The following is a 20,956-nucleotide window of genomic DNA, read 5'->3' on the forward strand; positions in this document are numbered from 1 at the left end:
GTGGGGCTCACTGGTCGGTCTGGACCCGGTGGGCTGAAGGGCCTGTTTCTGCTCTGTATCTCTAAATTAAAAAAAACTACACACTCTGTTAGCATCTGTTGTTGGGCAGTCGCCAACCGCTAAAGCAATGGGCGGTGTCAACAGTTTGAACGTTACCCGCAGATCACAGAGAACTTACAAGGGTTTGTCAGGCATGTGATGAAGGCACAGTGCCTCAGTTGTTGGACTAATAATCCAGAGGCCTGGGCTAAGAATTTTTTAAATGGTAGGTTTTTGGAGCTCCCTTCCTCCAAGGGTAGTTGAAATAGTTTTAAGAAAGATACATGGAGTCCTGGGAAGCAAGGGGTCGAAGGTTTAATACAGACAGACAGGAATGAGTTTAGTTGAGGTCGGAGATACAGCATGGAAACAGGCCCTTCGGCCCACCAAGTCCATGCTGACCATCGATCACCTGTTCACACTAGTTCCATGTTATCCCACTTTCTCATCCACTCCCTACACATTAGGGGCAATTTACAGAGGGCCAATTAACCTACAAACCCACTTGTTTTTGGGATGTGGGAAGAAACCCGGAGGAAACCCACAAAGTCACAGAGAGAACGGACGAACTCCGCACAGACTGCAGCCGAGGTCGGGTTTGACCTTGAGTTTGTGGCGCTGTGAGGCAGCGGCTCCACCAGCTGCATCACTGTGCTGTCCTAATGTCGGGTCATTTGTCAATTCTAAACTTGAGATAGAGAGATTACTGATAATTGGGGATGATAAGGTTTATGGCAAAAGGGGAAAGATATAGAATACGATCTCAGGCTAGATGTGGTCTTGTATGGTGGAACAAGCTTGGGGGGCTTGGTGATCTTTTCTTCTTCCTTTCTGATGAGAATGTAACTAGTTTAGTCAATACCATTATTGATAAATGAACAAGAGTTAAATTGGTGCATCAGAATAAATCGCTGCAATTGGCATTTTGTGCTATTTGCCGTTTTATTCTAAATTGGTGAATAACGCTGTCATTATCTTCAGAGTGAATATAATGAGCTCTACTTCAGGGACAAGCCACTGCAGAACATTTCACTGCTTTAATGGTTTGCCTTTGTGTTCAGGTGACAGGCAGGTCCTGTAGAAATTATCTTTTTTCTTCTCCCTGTAACGACCCAGCCAACAAATTTACAAGGCTTGCTACTGCCGTGACAACAAGCCATGCCATAAATAAGCAAGATTGAAGGTGGTTTGTGTGATTTAGTGGTTGTGTGGTGCAGATTCACTCGTACCATAGACATCTGTAGTTTGGTGTTTAAATCTGTCAAATTGTAATCAGTTGGACGGTTCCAGGGAGTTAATTTGCACTTAACTGGACATGGGTTGGTCATCCTTTAAATTCACCATGTAGAAACAAGGAACTGCAGATGGTGGTTTATACCAAAGATGGACCCAAAGTACTGGAGTAACTCAGTGAGTCGAACTGAAGAAGGGCCTCGATCCAAAACATCACAGGAGGCTGTGGAGGCCAAGTCATTCAAAGTATTCAAAGGTTTTTATTAGTCACATTCACATACACCGAGGTGTAATGAAGTGAAATGCTTTTTGCCATTTTGCAGTACACTAAAGAATACAGACATAACACCAATGAGAGTCTTAAACACAAAGAACATCCCCCCACAATGGCTCCCACCATGAGGGAAGGCACAAAGTCCAGTCCCCAACCCCAGTTCACCCATTGTCGGGCCTATTGAGGCCTCCACAGTTGCCTCTACGGAGGCCCGATGTTCCTGGCCGTTCTCGCCGGGTGGTGGTGCTCCGGCGTCTGGGGAAAGTCCTCACAGCGGCATGGGAACCCTGGAATGGCCGCCTCCGCACTGGAGGCCGCGGCTTCCGAAGCATCACAGGAGGCTGTGGAGGCCAAGTCATTGGATATGTTTATGGCAGAGATAGATAGATTCTTGAGTCGTCCGGGTGTCAGGAGTTATGGGGCAAAGGCAGGAGAATAGAGAGAAAGATAGATCAGCCATGTGTAGGAAGGAACTGCTGATGCTGATTTAAACTGAAGATAGACACAAAAAAGCAGGAGTAACTCAGTGGGACAGGCAGCATCTCTGGAGAGAGGAATGGGTGACGTTTCGGTTAGGGAGGAACTGCAGATGTTGATTTATTCTAGAGGTGTGTGTCTTCACACTTCTGTTCCATTTGGGGGGAGGGAGGCGTGGGTCGGGTGAGAAGATTGGGTTGAGCACCTCCTGTGTTGTTTTGCCTTGGCATTATATTATTTTTAATGTCAGTGTGTGAAATGTTTAAGGAAATTGTTCTTTTAATACATAAACAAAGTTGAGTGTTTCATACATACACTGATAACAAAACCCATCATTGCTGCAGAGGCTATTTTTCCAACTTTCCTTGAAGTAGACAGGAGTTGTGCGGCTTTGGTTTATTACTGACAGCAGCTGGACTATGTTGTGGGTTCATGTCTGACATGCATGGGGTGAAGTGTTATTGGTTCATTGTTATTCTACCTCTAAGTTCACCTAAACCATCCACAAACCTCTTATTAGAATGTGTCGGAAGGAACTCCAGTTTCCTGTAGATCCTCGGTTTCCTCCCACACTCCAAAAGAGACACCGATTTGCAGGTTAATTGGCTTGGTATGAATGTAAAATTGACCCCAGTGTGTAGAGTAGCATTAAAGTGTGGAGATCGCTGGTCGATGCGGACTCGGTGGGCCGAAGGGCCTGTTTCCACACTGTCTCTCGAAAGCTAAACTAAAGATGGGCAAGATGAGTCCTGTTACTGACAGCAGTTTGCAGTCACGGGGCACACAAACCGCCTGAAATACCTCCCCGTAATGTTTTGGAGCATGAGACCAGCACTAGGAAACTGAGGGGCACACACAGCGCCAGAGTAAGTCATGGGAATGATTATAGGAGGTGCACGGTCGATCAGTTTTAACACTGTAATATAATCAGCTTTTTGTTGAGAGATGGTGCACTGTTTGGGAATGTGCCAACCATCTATCTTTACTTTAGACTTAGAGATACAGCGTGGAAACAGACCCTTTGTGCTATATTATCTGATCTGCCTATCTTCAGTTTAAACCAGCATCTGCAGTTCTTCCGTATACAATAATAATCCAACCCTGGTACTTGCAAGTTTAATGAGTTCATTGAGAAACATCCTATGTCTGTCTGTGAAGGTACGGGCTTTCCGAATGGAGGAAAGTATTTTATTGTAGAAACAAGGAACTGATGATGCTAGTTTGCAAGAAAATATATAAAGTGCTGGAATAACTCAGTGGGTCAGGCAACATCTCTGGAGAGCATGGATAGGTAGTGTTTCAGGTCGGGACCAGTGTTAGCGCATCCTTCGTGTCTGCTCCAGTGCTAAATCTACTCGAACCATTTTTAATCTGTCGTGCCCTTGAAATTCAGGGCAGCCTTGCTTCTGCTGAAGCAGCATGGCAGGAGCCTCTCAGAGTTCACATTACTGGGCGCATTCTGTCATCGTTCAGCTTGTTTAAGAAGGAAGTGCAGATGCTGGTTTAAACCGAAGATAGACGCAAAAAGCAGTAGTAACTCAGCGGGACAGGCGGCATCTCTGGAGAGAAGGAATGGGTGACGTTTTGGGTCGAGATCCTTCTTCAGAAACGTCACCCATTCCTTCTCTCCTGAGCTGGTGCCTGTCCCGCTGAGTTACTCCAGCTTTTTGTGTCTATATAGTTCAGCCTGGCTGGTTCGAGGAGCTGAGTCGTGCTTTCTGCCTTTAATCACCGAGCAGCGGTAGATCCGCAGTATTGATTAATTTAATTAATCTTTCACACATTGACTGTGGCAACAGGGAAGGAGCGCAGACTGCTGACTGGAATGGCACAACCCCAGTGAAGGAGTGTGTGTAGCATCAGTACCCAGCCAGCATCGTCAGCACTGCTCCCATCAGCTGAGCCGCTGCCACTGTGGATGCCTCCACCGCCAGACTCGTGCCCGGGTCCACGGCTTGGTGATGCCCACTTGTTTACCTCTGAGCTGCTGGTTGCAGGTTCAAGTCACAGTACAGACACCCAAGTACGATCATGAGCGGCATGGTGGCGCAGCGAGTAGAGTTGCTGCCTCACAAATGGCCATTGGATCGACGGGCGTGTTTCCATGCTGCAAGACTTTATGATTGGGGGTTGCGGGTGGGGTAAATCGCTCCAGTGTTCATTTGATTCCTTGTTAGTGGCCCTTCCATGAGGAGTGGTGACAGATGGAGACATACAGCAGGGAAACAGGCCCTTTGACCCAAGTCGACCATGCCAACCAAGATGTCCCATCTATACTAGGTCCATTTGCCTTTGGCCCATAACCCTCAAACCCATTCCCATCAATGTACCTTTGTTTTAGTTTAGAGATACAGAATGGAAACAGGCCCTTCGGCCCACTAAGTCCAAACTATTCATCGTTCACACTAGTTCCATGTTATCCTACTTTCACATCCACTCCGTGCACCCTTGGGGCAATTTACTGCGTGCGGGTGTCCTCCAGGTGCTCATTAACCTGCAAACCTGCACGTCTTTGGGACGTGGGAGGAAACCAGAGCACCTGGAGGAAACCCACCTGGTCATTGGGAGAACGTACAAACTCCACAGAGACAGCACCCGAAGTGAGGATCGAACCCGGGTCTCTGGCGCTGTGAGGCAGCGGCTCCACCAGCTGCACCACCGAAGGGCCCGTTTCCATGCTGTATCACTCAATGACAATGAAAGTGCAATGTCCCGAGTTGTGTCTTTGCACAAATGCAATTTAGTGAATATGTATTTTAAAGCAAAGATTGACATATTCCTGATTAGTACAGGTGTCAGGGGTTATGGGGAGAAGGCAGGAGAATGGGGTGGAGAGGGAAAGATTGATCAGCCATGATTGAATGGCGGAGCAGACTCGACGGGCCGAATGGCCTATTTCTGCTGCTACAACATGTGAATTAAAGTGAATGGTATTGGCTGGTTAAGGGGAATAAAATTTGTTCGGCATGGAATGGTATTGGCTGGTTGATATGGTTATATGGTTGATCCGGTCAAGTGAACCACCTTGCTTTTATTGCAGCTATTACTGTGTTTATCGCCCAGAAACACCTGTCCTCTCCGTTATTTCCCAATGCGAGCTTTCATGTTAACGGCGCTGAAATGTTTAACTTTCCAGTCAATGTTCCCATTACAAGACACAACTTAACAAATTTGCTGATAGCATTCAACTCGGCAACCTTGACAAGGAATGCATGCCTGCGGGAGATACTTTTGCTTGCTGCTAGACGCTGATTCCAGGTTAAGCAAAGCCTAATTTTAAAACTCCCCCAGTTTCTGAATCCCTCTTGTTCCTGTCCCTCCTGATCTCCACAATCAACTGTAGCCTGGAACCCTGCAGCACGTCCCACATAGAACACAGAAGATATTCAATAGCACGGCACAGGAGGAGGCCCTTCGGCCCACAATGTCTCTGCTGAACTTGGTGGCAACAGCAGCTCATAGGTTATCGAAGCAAAAATTAGGCCATTCGGCCCATCAAGTCATTCAATCATGGCTGAGCCCATCTGTCCCTCCATTCCCCTGCCTTCTCATAACATCTGACACCCTATAAATCAAGAATCTATCAATCTCTGCCTTAAAACCATCCAATGACTTGGCCTCCACAGCCTTCGGTGGCAAAGAATGCCACAGATTCACCACCCTCTGACTAAATACATTCCTCTTCATCTCATTTCTAAAGCACCAGTAGAGTTGATGCCTTGCAACACCGGGGACCCCAGTTCGATCCTGACCTTGGATGCTGTCTGTACAGAGTTTGTACGTTCTCCCTGTGACTGCATAGATTTTCTCCGGGTGCTCTGGTTTGCTCCCGCATTCCAAAGACGAACATGTCTGTAGGTTAATTGGCAGGTAAAATGATAAATTGTCCCTAGTGTGTAGGTTAGAGCTAGTGTGCCGGTGATCACTGGTCGTATCTCTAAACTAGAAACAAAACTGAGCCAGACTAATCCCTAATGAACAAAAGCTGCAGGTTTCATGTCAACCTGGTACTGGGCCCAATATCCTGCTCTGAGGAAGGGTCTCGACCCGAAACTTCACCTATTCCTTTTCTCCAAAGATGCTGTCTGACCCGCTGAGTTGCTGCAGCATTTTGAGTCTATCTTGGTCTCGTCTTCTCCCATCCACAGTGAAATAATTCACTCAACCTTTCCCCCCCCCCCCCCTCCCAATAAATAATTTGGTTGTGCTTTTGCAAGAAGTGGACATCTATAACAGGACCTCCAAAGGTTAATGGCTTTAGACTTGCCTCGATAAATATTCCCACCTCAGTGTTGTGCCACTAAACAAATCATTTCATAAATAATTGCCAGTCACAAAGCACCAAGAAATTACTTTGTCATGCCTTCAAACCATTAACAAAATCCAATTTATTATCTTGAATTAGTCCAGTGAATCTCCTCAGCAGATTAACATTCCCCCCCCCCCCCCCCCCCCCCCCCCCCCCCCCCCCCCCCCTCATAAGATAGGATAGGATAACACTTTATTCATTCCTGGAGGGAATTTGGTCTGCTGACACTCGCAACACACAAGACTAAAAGTGAAATTAAAAGTGAAAACAAAAAGAAAAAGACAAGCGACCGTTGGCCGGCTGCTGTGTGCGCAGCGCTTTCACGGGAACGAATGAACAAACAAACACAGACTTATCGAAGGTACACAAAAAAGCTGGAGAAACTCAGCGGGTGCAGCAGCATCTATGGAGCGAAGGAAAAGGCAACATTTCGGGCCGAAACCCTCACAGACTTATCCCCTGGGCAGAGGATTCTAAACTAAGGTGCCCCCCAATGGGTCTCCCTTAATTCTCCCACTGTCCCTCACAGCGGTACCCCCACGCCGGGTCCCCATCGTCTTCCCCTCCCCCCTCGCGCTCATCCACCGCGATGCCCCACTGCCACTGACGCTCCCGTTGCCGCCGAGGCTCCCATCGCCGCCACCGCCGAGGCTCCTTCGGCCCAGCCAGGCCTTGCCGCCCGGCTTCACCTCGGTCTCCTGGGAGGCCTGTGGTGTAAGTCGGGCCTACCAGGGCATGTCTTTGGTCGGCAGCGGCGCGGTTGTTCGCGGGTCGATCAGGCCTGCCCGGCTCCCCGGGATACAGACATTGTCATAATCCTCATAGTCATACTGCACAGAAACAGGCCCTTCGGCCCAACATCCATGCCGACCAAGATGCCACATCTTAGCTGGTCCCACCTGCCCACATTTGGTCCATATCTCTCTGAATTGTTTCCATCCAAACTCCCATGAAAACACTCCTGCAAACTCCCATCTCAAATCTCAAATGCAATCTTTGGATTTGACTGAGGAAGTGAAAACTTGGTGTTTTTACTTTAGACTTTAGAGCTACAGTGTGGGAACAGGCCTTTTGACTCACCAAGTCCACACTGACCAGCGATCACCCTGTACATTAGCACTATCCTACACACTAGGGGACATTTGCAGAAGCCAATTTACCTCCACACATGTACGTCTTTGGAGTGTGAGAGGAGACCGGGGTATCCGGTTAAATCCCAAGCCGTCACGGGGAGAACGTGCAAACTCCGTACAAACAGCATCCAAAGTCAGGGTTGAACTCGCGTCACTGGCACTGTGAGGCAGCAACTCTACTGCTGCGCTGGTGTGTGGAGTATCGGGCCAGATCTTTGTCTCCATTGTGGAGCATGTGTTTTGTCAGCGGTTCTGCTGCAGTGTAAATGCAGCCTGCATCGATACACTGGGCTGGGCCGAAGACAGGAGTGAACTGGCAGGTCACACTTTGTGTTGGAGAGGCGCAGAGGTTTGCTGCAGGTACAAGGCAGAATCCAATGGATTGGTTGCGTAATTACGGCAGTAACTGCACCAAGCAGGGTGATGCAGCCCCTGAGCGGCGGATGTCACATCCATTGCTCCAATGCATGGGTTCAATGACAGATGATGTGTCCCTTCACCAGCTTTCACCCCAAGCAGCTGAAACTCTGAAGAAGGGTCTCGACCCGAAACATCACCCATTCCTTCTCTCCAGAGATGCTGCCTGTCCTGCTGAGTTACCCCAGCATATTGTGTCTTATCTTCAGCTGAAACTGCATTGGTTTGTATGTATTGTTAGCTTCTCCCCATCCCACCTCTAGAGGGTATGTCCTCAGTGTACTTGGGATTGGGGGCACTGCCTTCTGCTGTGCTGTGAGCAGGTATGTTCGATGCCCTGACGTTTATCTGCAAAGAACAGGCGCAAAAGACATCCCTAGGATGGGTGGGTTTGTATGTCAATTGGCTCTCTGTGAAATTACATCTAGAGTGCGGGGAGTGGATGAGACAGTGGGAGAACAGAGAACCAGTGTGTACGGGTGATCGATGGTCGACATGGACGGTGGGCCGCAGGACCTGTTTCCGTGACTCGTCTCTAAACTAAACTAAACATTAAAAGATAATGATAAATGCGCATGAAATAAATAACTTTCCAGTTTCCTCCTGATCTCCAGTAAGGGTGCAGTGAGGGCATCATAGGTCATGGGGAGAAGGCGGGAACATGGGGTTGAGAGGGAAGTCGTGATTGAATGGTGGAATAAATTGTATGTGCAGCACAGTGGCGCAGCGGTACAGTAGCTGCCTTACAGCACCAGAGACCCTGGTTCGATCCTGACTACGGAGTTTGTACATTCTCCCCGTGACTGCATGTGTTTTCTCCAGGTGCTCTGGTTTCCTCCCACATTCCAAAAACGTACAGGTTTGTAGCTTAATTGGCTACGGTAAAATTGTAAATTGGCCCTGGAGTGTGGGATAGTGCTAATGTACGGGGTGATCGCTGGTCAACATAGATACATAGAAAATAGGTGCAGGAATAGGCCATTCGGCCCTTCGAGCCTGCACCGCCATTCAACATGATCATGGCTGATCATCCAACTCAGTATCCCTTACCTGCCTTCTCTCCATACCCTCTGATCCCCTTAGCCACAAGGGCCACATCTAACTCCCTCTTAAATATAGCCAATGAACTGGCCTCAACTACCCTCTGTGGCAGAGAGTTCCAGAGGACCCATTGTCCTGGACTTCCCCAACATCGGGAACAATCTTCCTGCATCTAGTCTGTCCAACCCCTTAAGAATTTTGTAAGTTTCTATAAGATCCCCCCTCAATCTCCTAAATTCTAGCGAGTATAAGCCGAGTCTATCCAGTCTTTCTTCATATGAAAGTCCTGACATCCCAGGAATCAGTCTGGTGAACCTTCTCTACATTCCCTCTATGGCAATAATGTCCTTCCTCAGATTTGGAGACCGAAACTGTACGCAATACTCCAGGTGTGGTCTCACCAAAACCCTGTACAGCTGCAGTAGAACCTCCCTGCTCCTATACTCAAATCCTTTTGCTATGAATGCTAACATACCATTCGCTTTCTTCACTGCCTGCTGCACCTGCATGCCTACTTTCAATGACTGATGTACCATGACACCCAGGTCTCGTTGCATCTCCCCTTTTCCTAATCGGCCACCATTTAGATAATAGTCTGCTTTCCTGTTTTTGCCACCAAAATGGATAACCTCACATTTATCCACATTATACTGCATCTGCCATACATTTGCCCACTCACCCAGCCTATTCAAGTCACCTTGCAGCCCCCTAGCATCCTCCTCACAGCTAACACTGCCCCCCAGCTTAGTGTCATCCGCAAACTTGGAGATGTTACATTCAATTACCTCGTCCAAATCATTAATATATATTGTAAATAGCTGGGGTCCCAGCACTGAGCCTTGCGGTACCCCACTAGTCACTGCCTGCCATTGTGAAAAGGACCCGTTTACTCCTACTCTTTGCTTCCTGTTTGCCAGCCAGTTCTCTATCCACATCAATACTGAACCCCCAATACCGTGTGCTTTAAGTTTGTATACTAATCTCTTTACGGACTTGGAGGGCTGAAGTGCCTGTTTTCATGCTGTATCTCTAAAGTAAAGTCTAAAGTCTAGACTCGATGGGCTGAATGGCCTTATTCTGCACCCATGTCTTGTGGTGTTATGACCAGGAATCGGCATTCTAATGACAGTGGTTTCAGGTGTCCTATCAGAGAGCCTGGCCTAGGATTGGGGAAGGGGTCGCACTTGATGAGTAATGTAAGGCAGGTTTATCAGCCTGCACGTCACAGTGTCAGAGCACGTCTCGAACTCGAAAGAGAGGGTAGCTGATGTTTCCTCATGAGGCTGCTGGCTGGCTGGTAGTCAGCGTAGTTTGGCCCAATATTCCACCCGTGTTGTTTTTATTTACACCCATCCTCTCTACGACGAACCCTCCCCCACCTTAGCCCCCCAAACTGTGTGTGAAAGTAGCTGTGACACACAGGAGGTGTCACTGGAGACGTCCAGTCACAGGGCCAGCTGTCTGCTTCGTGACACAGAGGAGGATAATGTGTTCTGCAGGGCAGAGGTCCAGGTTACTGCAGCAGTCAGCAGGTCATTCAGCAAACGCTGCCTTTTCTGCACTGGCCCTCAGAGGAGCGTGCCGTGCCGTGACCCGAGGCGTTTGCTGCCTTGCTGCATTACATTACTATATAATACACATTGCCGCATACCTCGTGTTTCGGCGGGGTTTGCAATGAAGAGCTTGCCGCCTTAATTAGTGCAGGTGTCAGGGGTTATGGGGAGAAGGCAGGAGAATGGGGTTGGGAGGGAGAGATAGATCAGCCATGATTGAGTGGCGGAGTAGACTTGATGGGCCGAATGGCCTAATTCTGGTCACATCACATGAATTTATGAACAATTTCGAGCTTGGGGGACAAGTTCCATCTCCTGCTGCCTTTACCCTTTCAAGCATTTTTGTGCTGGTTTAACATTCCATGCGACCCCTTCCCCAATCCTATGCCAGGCTCTCTGACAGGACACTCTTAAAGCCCTGGTCCCACTGTACGAGTTCATTCAAGAGTTCTCCCTGAGTTTGCCCTGATTCAAACTCAGAGATTTACGATAATGGCCGCTCTTAAGTACTCGGGGCTCTCGTGTACATTTTTCAACATGTTGAAAAATCTTCACGAGGATTCTGATTCAGATTCAGATTCAATTTTAATTGTCATTGTCAGTGTACAGTACAGAGACAACGAAATGCAGTTAGCATCTCCCTGGAAGAGCGACCTGCTGTTAGCGAGTCTTCCCAAGTACCTGCCTTTAGTGTTACGAGCCGCTAAGAGACGGTCCTGAGCTCTGACGCACCCGCTACGTTCATTCTACGTGTTTACCACGAGTTTGATTTTTTTTTTAAACTCAGGAGAGCTCTTGAATGAACTTGTACAGTGGGACAGGGCCATTAGTTTGCTGCTCTCTCAGTTTGCTTTTAGAGATACAGCGTGACAAAAAAAGGCCCTTCGGCCCACCGAGTCCAACCAGCAATCACCCCGTGCACTAGTTCAATCCTACACACTAGGGACAATTTACAGAGGCCAATTAACCTAGAAATCTGCACAGACTTTGCTGGCTTTACCTTGCACTAAACATTATTCCCATATCATGTAATATACATGTCATACACATGGTAATGGCTCGATTGGAATCATGCATAGTCTTTCTGCTGACTGGTTAGCACACAACAAAAACTTTTCACTGTACCTCGGTACACGTGACAATAAACTAAACTGAACTGAACCGAGAGACCTGGGTTCGATATGTCTGTACGGAGTTTGTATGTTCATCTTGTGACCACGTGGGTTTTCTCCAGGTGCTCCAGTTTCCTCCCACATTCCCAAGACGAGCGGGTTTGTAGGATGATTGGCTTCGGTAAAATTATAAATTGTCCCTAGTGTGTAGGATAGTGCTGGCGTGCGGGGTGATCGCTGGTTGGTCCGGACTCTGTGGGCCGAAGGGCCTGTTTCTACGCTGTATCTCTAAAGTAAACTAAACTAAAGTACCTGCCTCAACTACCTCTCCCGGCAGCTCATTCCATGTACCCACCACTCTCTTTGTGAAAAAGTTGCCTCTCGGGTTCCTATTAAATCTTTCCTTCTCACCTTAAACCGATGTCCTCTGGTTCTTGATTTCCCCTAAAAGACTCTGTGCGTTCACCCTATCTACTCCTGTGTTCACCCTATCTATTCCAATCTATTTGCTGAACACAAACTCAAATGAACTATTTGCTGTGCCATTGTGCGGCACGGTGGCACAGCGGTAGAGTTGCTGCCTTACAGCACCAGAGACCCGGGTGGGATCCTGACTCTGATTGCTGTCTGTACGGAGTTTGTACGTTCTCCCTGTGACCACGTGGGTTTCATCTAGGTGTGCCGGTTTCCTCCCACACTCGATAAATGTGCGGGTTTGGAGTTTAATTAGCCTCTATGAAGTGCTGTTAGTGTGTAGGATGCAAAACTGAGATAACACTGAACCAGTTTACGGTGATCATTGGTTGGTGCGGACTCGGTAGCCCGAAGAGCCTGTTTCCTCACTGTATCTCTAAACTAAACTCAAATTAGCTACTGAGTTTTACATAGCTCCACCATTTAGAGACTTCTGCATTTCTTTTGTGCCTTTCCATGCTCTGCAGCATTTGCACTCTAGAGCCTGGTCACAGTTGTAATGTATGAAACTCAATGACAACCCGCCCACAATAAACACACTGTGGTGAATAATTGAAATATATATTGTGTGAGGGTGAAACGTGTATTAGTACACAGAACATCACAGCACAGGAACAGGCCCTTCGGCCCACAATGTCCGTGCCAAACATGATGCCAAATGAAACTAAGTGCCTTCCTACGCAGAAGGGTCTTGACCCAAAACGTCACCCATTCTTTCTCTTCAGAGATGCTGCCTGTCCGGCTGAGTTACTCCAGCATGTTCGTGTGTCTCTCAGCTATTTAAAGAGTTGGCCCTGGCCCATTGAACCAAATGTCCCACGTCAGTATCCACTGATTCTAACTTGGGATGAGGCCTGATACTGTACTGTCCAGCCCCACATACCAAAGCAACAAGCCCGGGCTGGAAAAGGGTTATTTTTAAACCGTCAGCTGTCTGTCGCGTGGTCAGTAATGCCCAACATCACTCCCCTTGCAGGTCGCACCAGCTTTTACGAGCAGTATGGCGTCATCTGCGATGTGATTCAGAACCACCTGACGGAGATACTGACCTTCGTGGCCATGGAGACGCCGAGCAACATCAGCGACGCGGAGGAGATCCACAGGAACAAAATGAAGGTGTACGCGAGCTCGCAGAGGCTGAGTAAGCGGAGCGCGGTGCTGGGCCAATACCAAGCGTACAACGGCGAGGTGGTGCTCGAGTTAAAGAAGCCGGCCGACTACAGAACCAACGTGCCAACATTTGCCGGTATGCATCCCTACTACACAACCCTCAGCGTCATGTCATCCTCAGCGTTCCTTTGGTTATAACTTGACAAAAGCTGCCAAACCTTTACTACATTCCTAATTTCCACACCTCCTGATGGAGTCGATTGCAGCCATTCAACCCTATGTACCAATTCTGGCTCACAGAGGCAAACAGTTTTCCCTTCTTATCAAGTGGTGATACTCCTGCCGCCCCTGGTCATGTGATTTGTCGATGGCACACCTTGCAGGTGCTGGTTAGGAAACTAATCTAAACCCTACTTTAACCTGTGTGGGAGGTACTGATGCTGGATTGAGCATTTGTTGGCCCTGGGTCTGTACGCACTACAGTTTAGAAGGATGAGAGGATATCTCATTGAAACTTACTGAATAGTGAAAGGCTTGGATATGAGGAGGATGATTCCACTAGTGGGAGTGTCTAGAACCACAGGTCATAGTCTCAGAATTAAAGGACGTTCCTTTAGGAAGGAGATGAGGGGAATTTATTTAGTCAGAGGGAGGTGAATCTGTAGATTTCTTTGCCACAGAAGGCTGTGGAGGCCAAGTCAATGGATATTTTTAAGGCAGGGATAGATAGATTCTTGATTAGTACGGGTGTCAAGGGTTATGGTGAGAAGGCAGGAGAATGGGGTTAGGAGGGAGAGGTAGATCAGCCATGATTGAAAGGCAGGGTAGACTTGATGGACCAAATTACCTGAGTCTGCTCCTATCACTTATGACCTTACGATTACACCACAGTTTAGTTTAGCTTAGTATAGACATACAGCGCGGAAACAGGCCCTTCGGCCCACAGAGTCCGTGCTGCCCAGCGATCCCCGCACACTAATGCTATCCTCCACCCACAAGAGATCATTTACAATTATGCAACCCTGCACTTGTTTGGACTGAGAAAGGAAGCCGGAGATCCCCGAGAAAACCGACGCAGGTCACGGGGAGAACGTAGAAACTCTGTGCAGACAGCACTATTAGTCAGGATAGAACCCGGATCACTGGGTCTGTAGGGCAGCACCTCTACCACTGCGCCACAATGCCACCCTGTAATAGACATAAAATAAAGCAAAATATGAGGGAGGTGCTGTTCCTCCAATTTGCGTTTGGCGTCATTCTGACAGTGGAGGAGGCCCAGTGGAGGAGGCCCAGTGGTGGAGGCCCAGTGGAGGAGGCCCAGTGGAGGAGGCCCAGTGGAGGAGGCCCAGTGGTGGAGGCCCAGTGGTGGAGGCCCAGTGGAGGAGGCCCAGTGGAGGAGGCCCAGTGGAGGAGGCCCAGTGGAGGAGGCCCAGTGGAGGAGGCCCAGTGGTGGAGGCCCAGTGGTGGAGGCCCAGTGGTGGAGGCCCAGTGGTGGAGGCCCAGTGGAGGAGGCCCAGGACAGGAAGGTCAGGGTGAGAATGTGAGGGGGTTAAAGTGTTTTGGCAGCCGGGAGATCGAGCTCAAACCCGACCTCCAGTGCCACTTATGTAGTGTTTGTACCTTCTCCCTGTGACCCCGTGAGTTTCCTCCCACATCGCAAATGAAGTGCGGTTCGGGGGGTAAATTGATCTCTGTAAGTTGCTGCTGGCGTGAAGATGGGCGGTCACAACCAGGCGAAGATGGGAATGCAGAGCTTATGAGAAAGTTATGAGAACGGACTCTGAGATCCATCTCCTCTCCACATCAAAGATAGACACACACAAAATGCTGGAGTAACTCAGCAGGACAGGCAGCACTACTGGAGAGAAGGGATGGGTGACTTTTCTGGTCGAGACCCTTCTTCTGGCTGACGTCGTGCGGGCGGGGGGGGGGAGGGGGGAAGATACATAGATAAGGAATGTGTAGGCGTGAAAGGAAGGCAAAGGGGATGGAGATCAAGGAAAATGTAGAATAGATCGTCGTTAGCTGGGAGAAGTTGACAACAAAGCAAATATAAAATGTAGTTGGAGACAGTAAGGAAGGGAGAGGGATGGAGAGAGAGGGAAAGCAAGGGTTACTTGAAGTTAGAGAAGTCGATGTTCATACCGCTGGGGTGTAAGCTGCCCAAGCGAAATATGAGGTGCTGTTCCTCCAATTTGAGCTGGGCCTCACTCTGACAATGGAGGAGGCCCAGGACAGAAAGGTCAGTTTGGGAATGGGAGGGGAGGTTAAAGTGTCTCCACATCCACTCCATCCAGACCTTTCACTATTCGATCAATTTCAATCGTGATCCCCGTCATCCTTCTAAACTCCAGCGAGTGAGGGCTCATCATTCATTAACCTCCGGGATCATTCTCGTAATCCTCCTCTGGACCCCCTCCAGAGCCAGCACATCCTTCCTCAGATATGGGGCCCAAAACTGCTCACAATATATCAGATGCGGTCAGACCAGAGCCTCAGCACTGCATCCCCTGTTTTTGTATTCTAGTCCTCTCAAAATAAATGCTAGCATTGCATTTGCCTTCCTTGCTGCCGATACGGTTTTGCACATGAACCTTTTTTGGAAGCGTGTCACAGTGTGATGTCTCTCTCTCTCTGCCTGTGTTTCAGGGGTAGGGATCTTCCTGGACAGCCCGCGGTGGGACGGGGTGCCGTTCATCCTGTCCGCTGGAAAGGCTCTGGACGAGCGTGTGGGATACACCCGCATTCTGTTCCGGAATAAAGCCTTCTGCCTCCAGAGCGAGTCGACGAGGAGAGCGGAGTCCAGCCAGTGCAAGCCAAAGCAGATTGTCTTCTATGTGGGCCACGGGGACTTGAACTTCCCAGCGATCCTGGTCAGCAGGAACCTCTTCAAGCCAGTGATGAACCCGGCAGAATGGAAGCAGATGACCGAGCTTCCGGACCTGCACGTCTTTGGGCTTCCCTTGTCCGACTACCACGTGTACACGCCGGTGATGCAGAAGGATGCGTACGCGGTGCTGATCCCGCAGATACTGCGAGCGAGGCGAGACTCCTTCATCAACACCGATGATCTGCTGGCATCCTGGAGGCTGTGGACCCCGCTGCTGAGGGAGATGTCCGGGGCCACCCCGCGCATTTACCCTGGTGGGCTTCACAACGCCGCCCTGCTGGACCTCACGGTGGCGGGGTCGTTGGTGTCCTTCAACGAGCCCGAGCCCCTGGTGATCATCTCGCCCGACCTCCACCCTCAGCCGCCGAGCGACTACAAGGCGGTGGAGTCGAGCTACCGCGGCCACAAGCTGGTGTCAGCGAGCGGCGAGGACCTGGTGGCCCGGCTGGCCTCCGATCTCCAGCGGGCCGCGGAGGAGACGGTGCGGCGGAGCGGCCGCTTCCACCTGGCCCTGTCGGGGGGCTCCAGCCCCGTGCGCCTGTTCCAGAGGCTGGCCGCCCACCACTGCACCTTCCCCTGGCGCCAGACCCACTTCTGGATGGTGGACGAGCGTTGCGTCCCGCTGCACGACGCCAAGTCCAACTTTGGAAGCCTCCACGACCACCTCCTGCACCACTTCAAGATCCCCTACCTCAACATCCACCCCATGCCCGTCCACATGAACCGCCGGCTCTGCGTGGAGGAGGACCGCGGGCCCGACCTCTACGCCAACGAGATCAAGACCCTGGTCAACGGCTCCAGCTTTGATTTTGTTCTGCTGGGGGTGGGCTCGGACGGGCACACTGCCTCCTTGTTTCCCCACAGCCAGGCGCTGGGCGAGGGCAAGAAGCTGGTGGTGCTGTCGGAGAGCCCGCTGAAGCCCCACCAGAGGATGACCCTGTCCCTGGGCGCCATCAACAGGTCCAAACACGTGGCCATCTTGATAACCGGCAAGGCCAAGCACCCGATCGTCAGCAAAATGAACAAGGCAGAGGAGAGCTCTCAGCAATGGCCCGTTACAAGTGTCCAGCTCGCCAACGGTCAGCTGGTGTGGTACATTGACACCGATGCTCTCTTTGGTTGACCCCCTTCCTGGGATCACGTTCTTCTTTCAGACAATTTGAACTCCAATGCAGTGAAATGATCTGAAATTGCCTCTTGTTTAATGAAGTGGTGGTGGTCCTGGGTGGGGGGGGGGGGGGTGGGACTGAGGTTTAATTCTGAACGTAGCAATATTATGTTAAGAGTGACGAGAGGATGTAGGGGAAGATCTACCTCATCCTCTGGTCCAAACTTGTGGGCGATGTCACCGCGGTTGTTTTCCTTGGACAAAATGCTCCCCGTCACGGCAGGACGCCCACTCCATCGCCCAGCCACTGCCGAGGACAGCAGGACATTCTCACACCACAAAGAATGTGTGTTGTCTTTACGATGTTTTCCTAAATCTTCCAGCGGTGTCTCCTTCATCCCATTGAAGCTGCGTGCAGCTTCATCACAAAAGCGGACCAGGGCAAAGGCCAGAAACACTCTGCAGGTCGGGCAGCACCTGTGGAGGGAGAACCATGTCAATGTGCTGGCCTGATCTGCCCAGCGTTTTCCAGCAAACGTTCCTCACTGTTTAATGTTACAGAACACAGTTCAAAGCCGTGGAGTCCGTCCAAAGTTGTCAATGAAGTATGGTCCTTTTCACTGACCCATGGGGTCCAAAGGTTGACCAAAATGTGGGCGAGCAACTTCTCACAGTCGCCCTTGGGTCTCCTTGCACTGATGCCCTCATTGAAAACGGTAGAGCTGCTTTCCCTTTGGTGGCAGATACCCTTGGCTCAATCCAGACCTTGTGCTGTATCTGTGAGGTTTGCGCCTTCTTTCCGTGTATCCTCCAGGTGCTCCGGTTTCCTCTTGTATCCCGGTTTGTCGATCGACTCATTGGCCTCTGTAAATTGCCCCTGGTGTACGAGTAGTGGATGCAAAAGTGGGATAAAACGTAGGACCAGTGTGAACGGGTGATCGATGGTCGGTGTGGAGTCAGCGGGTCGAAGGGCCCGTTTCCACGCTGTGTCTCTTTCAACCAGTCAATGAACCCAGAGAAATGTAGTCACGGAGCCCTGGTGCCATGTTTCAGCTGGAAACATTGACCATTCCCACCGACCTAGAGAAGCTGCTCGACCCACTCCGCTCCCTCAGCAGGGTGTTTACTACTCCAAATATCTGCAGTCTCTGGTGTCTCCGAAATGTAGTCGCAGCTGCCTCGATGGGGGAAGGTGCGGATGAATGAAATTTGCACAAAGTGCGGATGGCTGTGTTAAACATTTCATAAGTTATAGAAGCAGAATCAGGCCATTCGGCCCATCAAGTCTACTCCGCCATTTAATCATGGCTGATTTATCTTTCTCTCTCAACCCATTTCTTCCGCCTTCTTCCCATAACCCTTGACACCCTTACCAATCAAGAATTTGTCAATCTCCGCCTTAAAAATACCCATTGGCCTCCATAGCTCTCTGTGGCAATGAATTCCACAGATTCACCACCCATGAGACTAAAGAATTTCCTTTTCATCTCCTTTCTAAATGGACGTCCTTTTATTCTGAGATTGTGCCCTCTGGTCCTAGACTCTCCCACTAATAAAAACTTCAGAAACATCAGTCTTTCAGAAAGCCTTTGATAAGGTCCCGCATGGGAGACTGGTGACTAAAATTGGAGCACATGGTATTGGGGGTAGGGTGTTGACATGGATAGAAAATTGGTTGGCTGACAGGAAGCAAAGAGTAGGAGTGAACAGGTCCTTTTCAGAATGGCAGGCAGTGGCGAGTGGAGTGTCGCAAGGCTCGGTGTTGGGGCCGCAACTGTTTACCATATATATTAATGATTTGGAAGAGGGAATTAGGAGCAACACTAGCAAGTTTGCGGATGACACAAAGCTGGGTGGTAGTGTGAACTGTGAAGAGGATGTTAGGAGCTTGCAGGGTGACCTGGACAGGTTTAGTGAGTGGGCAGATGCGTGGCAGATGCAGTATAATATAGATAAATGTGAGGTTATCCACTTTGGCGGCAAGGGGGCAGATTATTATCTCAATGCGGTTAGGTTAGGTAAGGGGGAGGTGCAGCGAGACCTTTTAAGGCTGAGGTGAGAAAAACTTTTTCGCCCAGATAGTTGTGAATTTGTGCAATTCCCTGCCACAGAGGGCAGTGGAGGCCTAGTCACTGGATGGATTTAAGAGAGAGTTAGATAGAGCTCTAGGGGCTAATGGAGTCAAGGGATATGGGGAGAAGGCAGGCACGGATTATTGATCGGAGACGATCAGCCATGATCACAATGAATGGCGGTGCTGGTCGAAGGGCCGAATGGCCTCCTCCTGCACCTATTTTCAATGTTTCCTCTCCACATCCACTCTATCCAGGTCCTTTCACTATTCGGTTATTTTCAATGAGATCCCCCCTCATGCTTCTTAGCTCCAGTGAGTACAGGCCAAGTGCCGTCAAAATCTCATCACAGGCATGGACTGAGGATCTCCAGAAAGGCTCAGCGAGAACTCAGTTGACATGAACCGGGCGACTGTGGTGTGAGGGGGAGTTTTGTACCCAGCTGGCGTTACGGTGAAAACTGATGGGTGGCAAAGGATGTGGCAAGCATCAACCCAGGTCAGCAGTGGTCCGAGCCCCATGTCCCCACGGCTCTGTGCCCCTCTAGGTGCCGGCACTGAGGCAGAACCCTTCCACGTATTATTCCGGGGTAAATCATTCATTGAAAGACTTGAAATGCCTCACGGAAGGAGGCTTTCTCCCCAGTGTTGCGCGGACAGGCTGCAGCGGCATTGAAACGCCAAATCCCACCTGCACTGGGTCACAGTAAATCCCTTCCCAGAGCTACACCGTGGGCCGGATAAATCAAACAAAGCTGACTGTGTATTTCTTGTTCACCTCACCCCCCACCACTTAGTCGGCACAGTGGCGCAGCGGCAGACTTGCTGCCTGACAGCACTAGCAACCCAGGTTGGATCCTGACCAGAGTCAGTACGTTCTCCCTGTGACCACGTGGGCTTTCTCTGGGTGCTCCAGTTTCCTCCCACGCCCCAAAGTCTTACAGGTTTGTAGGTTAATTGGCTTGGTAAAACTGTCCCCAGTATGTGTGGGATAGTGCAGGGATCGCTGGTTAACGCGGACTCGATGGGCCGAAGGGCCTGTTTCTGCGCTGAATCTCCAAACAAAGCTTTTTTTTTTTACCTAAAATAATTTTCATCAACTATTTACAATCATACAAACAAACCCACCACCAAAATACAAAATAAACAAATGTTCTTAAATATTAAATAAGTATTTCCCCATCCTTATTGAGAATACATTCCACCCCCCCCCCCCCCCCCCCCCGGGGCCAGGGTCTCGGAAATCCCCCAGGGCGCCCATGAACATGTCCCTCTCTAAAACCACCCGGGCATGGACGTAAGCCTGGAAAAGGGGCAGGAAGTCGGCTCGGGCAGAGCACTCCCCAGCTTGGCCAGGCCCAGGGGCAACCCAACCAGGACATCTTCGGCCCTACCCTCTCCCCTACGCACAGGGTGTCCGAAGATGAGGATGGTGGGTGTGAAGTTCAGCCAGAAGGCAAGGAGCAGCCCCTTTAGATATTGGAACGGGGGCTGCAACCTCACGCACTCCATATACACGTGGTACACACACTCTTCCAGCCCGCAACAGTGGCAGGCGGCTGGCGAGTCTGTGAACCGCGAGAGAAACAGGTTGCAGGGAGCTCCTCGGTGCAATACCCTCCACCCCAGGTCCACTGATGTAGAGGGAGAGAATCCCTCCGGGGGGCCCCCCTCGCAACCGGAGGGCAACACCGACTGCCACGTGGTGGACCAGG

General features: G+C 50.0%; 1 protein-coding gene across 2 annotated transcripts in view; it reads left to right on the top strand.

Moving 5' to 3' along the window:
- The window catches only part of h6pd (hexose-6-phosphate dehydrogenase (glucose 1-dehydrogenase)), a 45,631-nt gene extending 25,177 nt beyond the window's left edge, over positions 1-20,454 (top strand). For both annotated transcript variants that reach the window (XM_055659617.1, XM_055659616.1), the window contains exons 4-5: positions 13,039-13,308; positions 15,822-20,454. In XM_055659617.1, the coding sequence (XP_055515592.1) occupies positions 13,039-13,308; positions 15,822-17,185 (1,634 nt within the window). In that variant the 3' untranslated portion in view covers positions 17,186-20,454. The remainder of the gene's footprint in view (positions 1-13,038; positions 13,309-15,821) is intronic.
- Positions 20,455-20,956: the final 502 nt, after the last annotated feature.

This window comes from Leucoraja erinacea, chromosome 30 (genome assembly GCF_028641065.1).
Source record: "Leucoraja erinacea ecotype New England chromosome 30, Leri_hhj_1, whole genome shotgun sequence".
Taxonomy (NCBI): Eukaryota; Metazoa; Chordata; class Chondrichthyes; order Rajiformes; family Rajidae; genus Leucoraja; species Leucoraja erinaceus.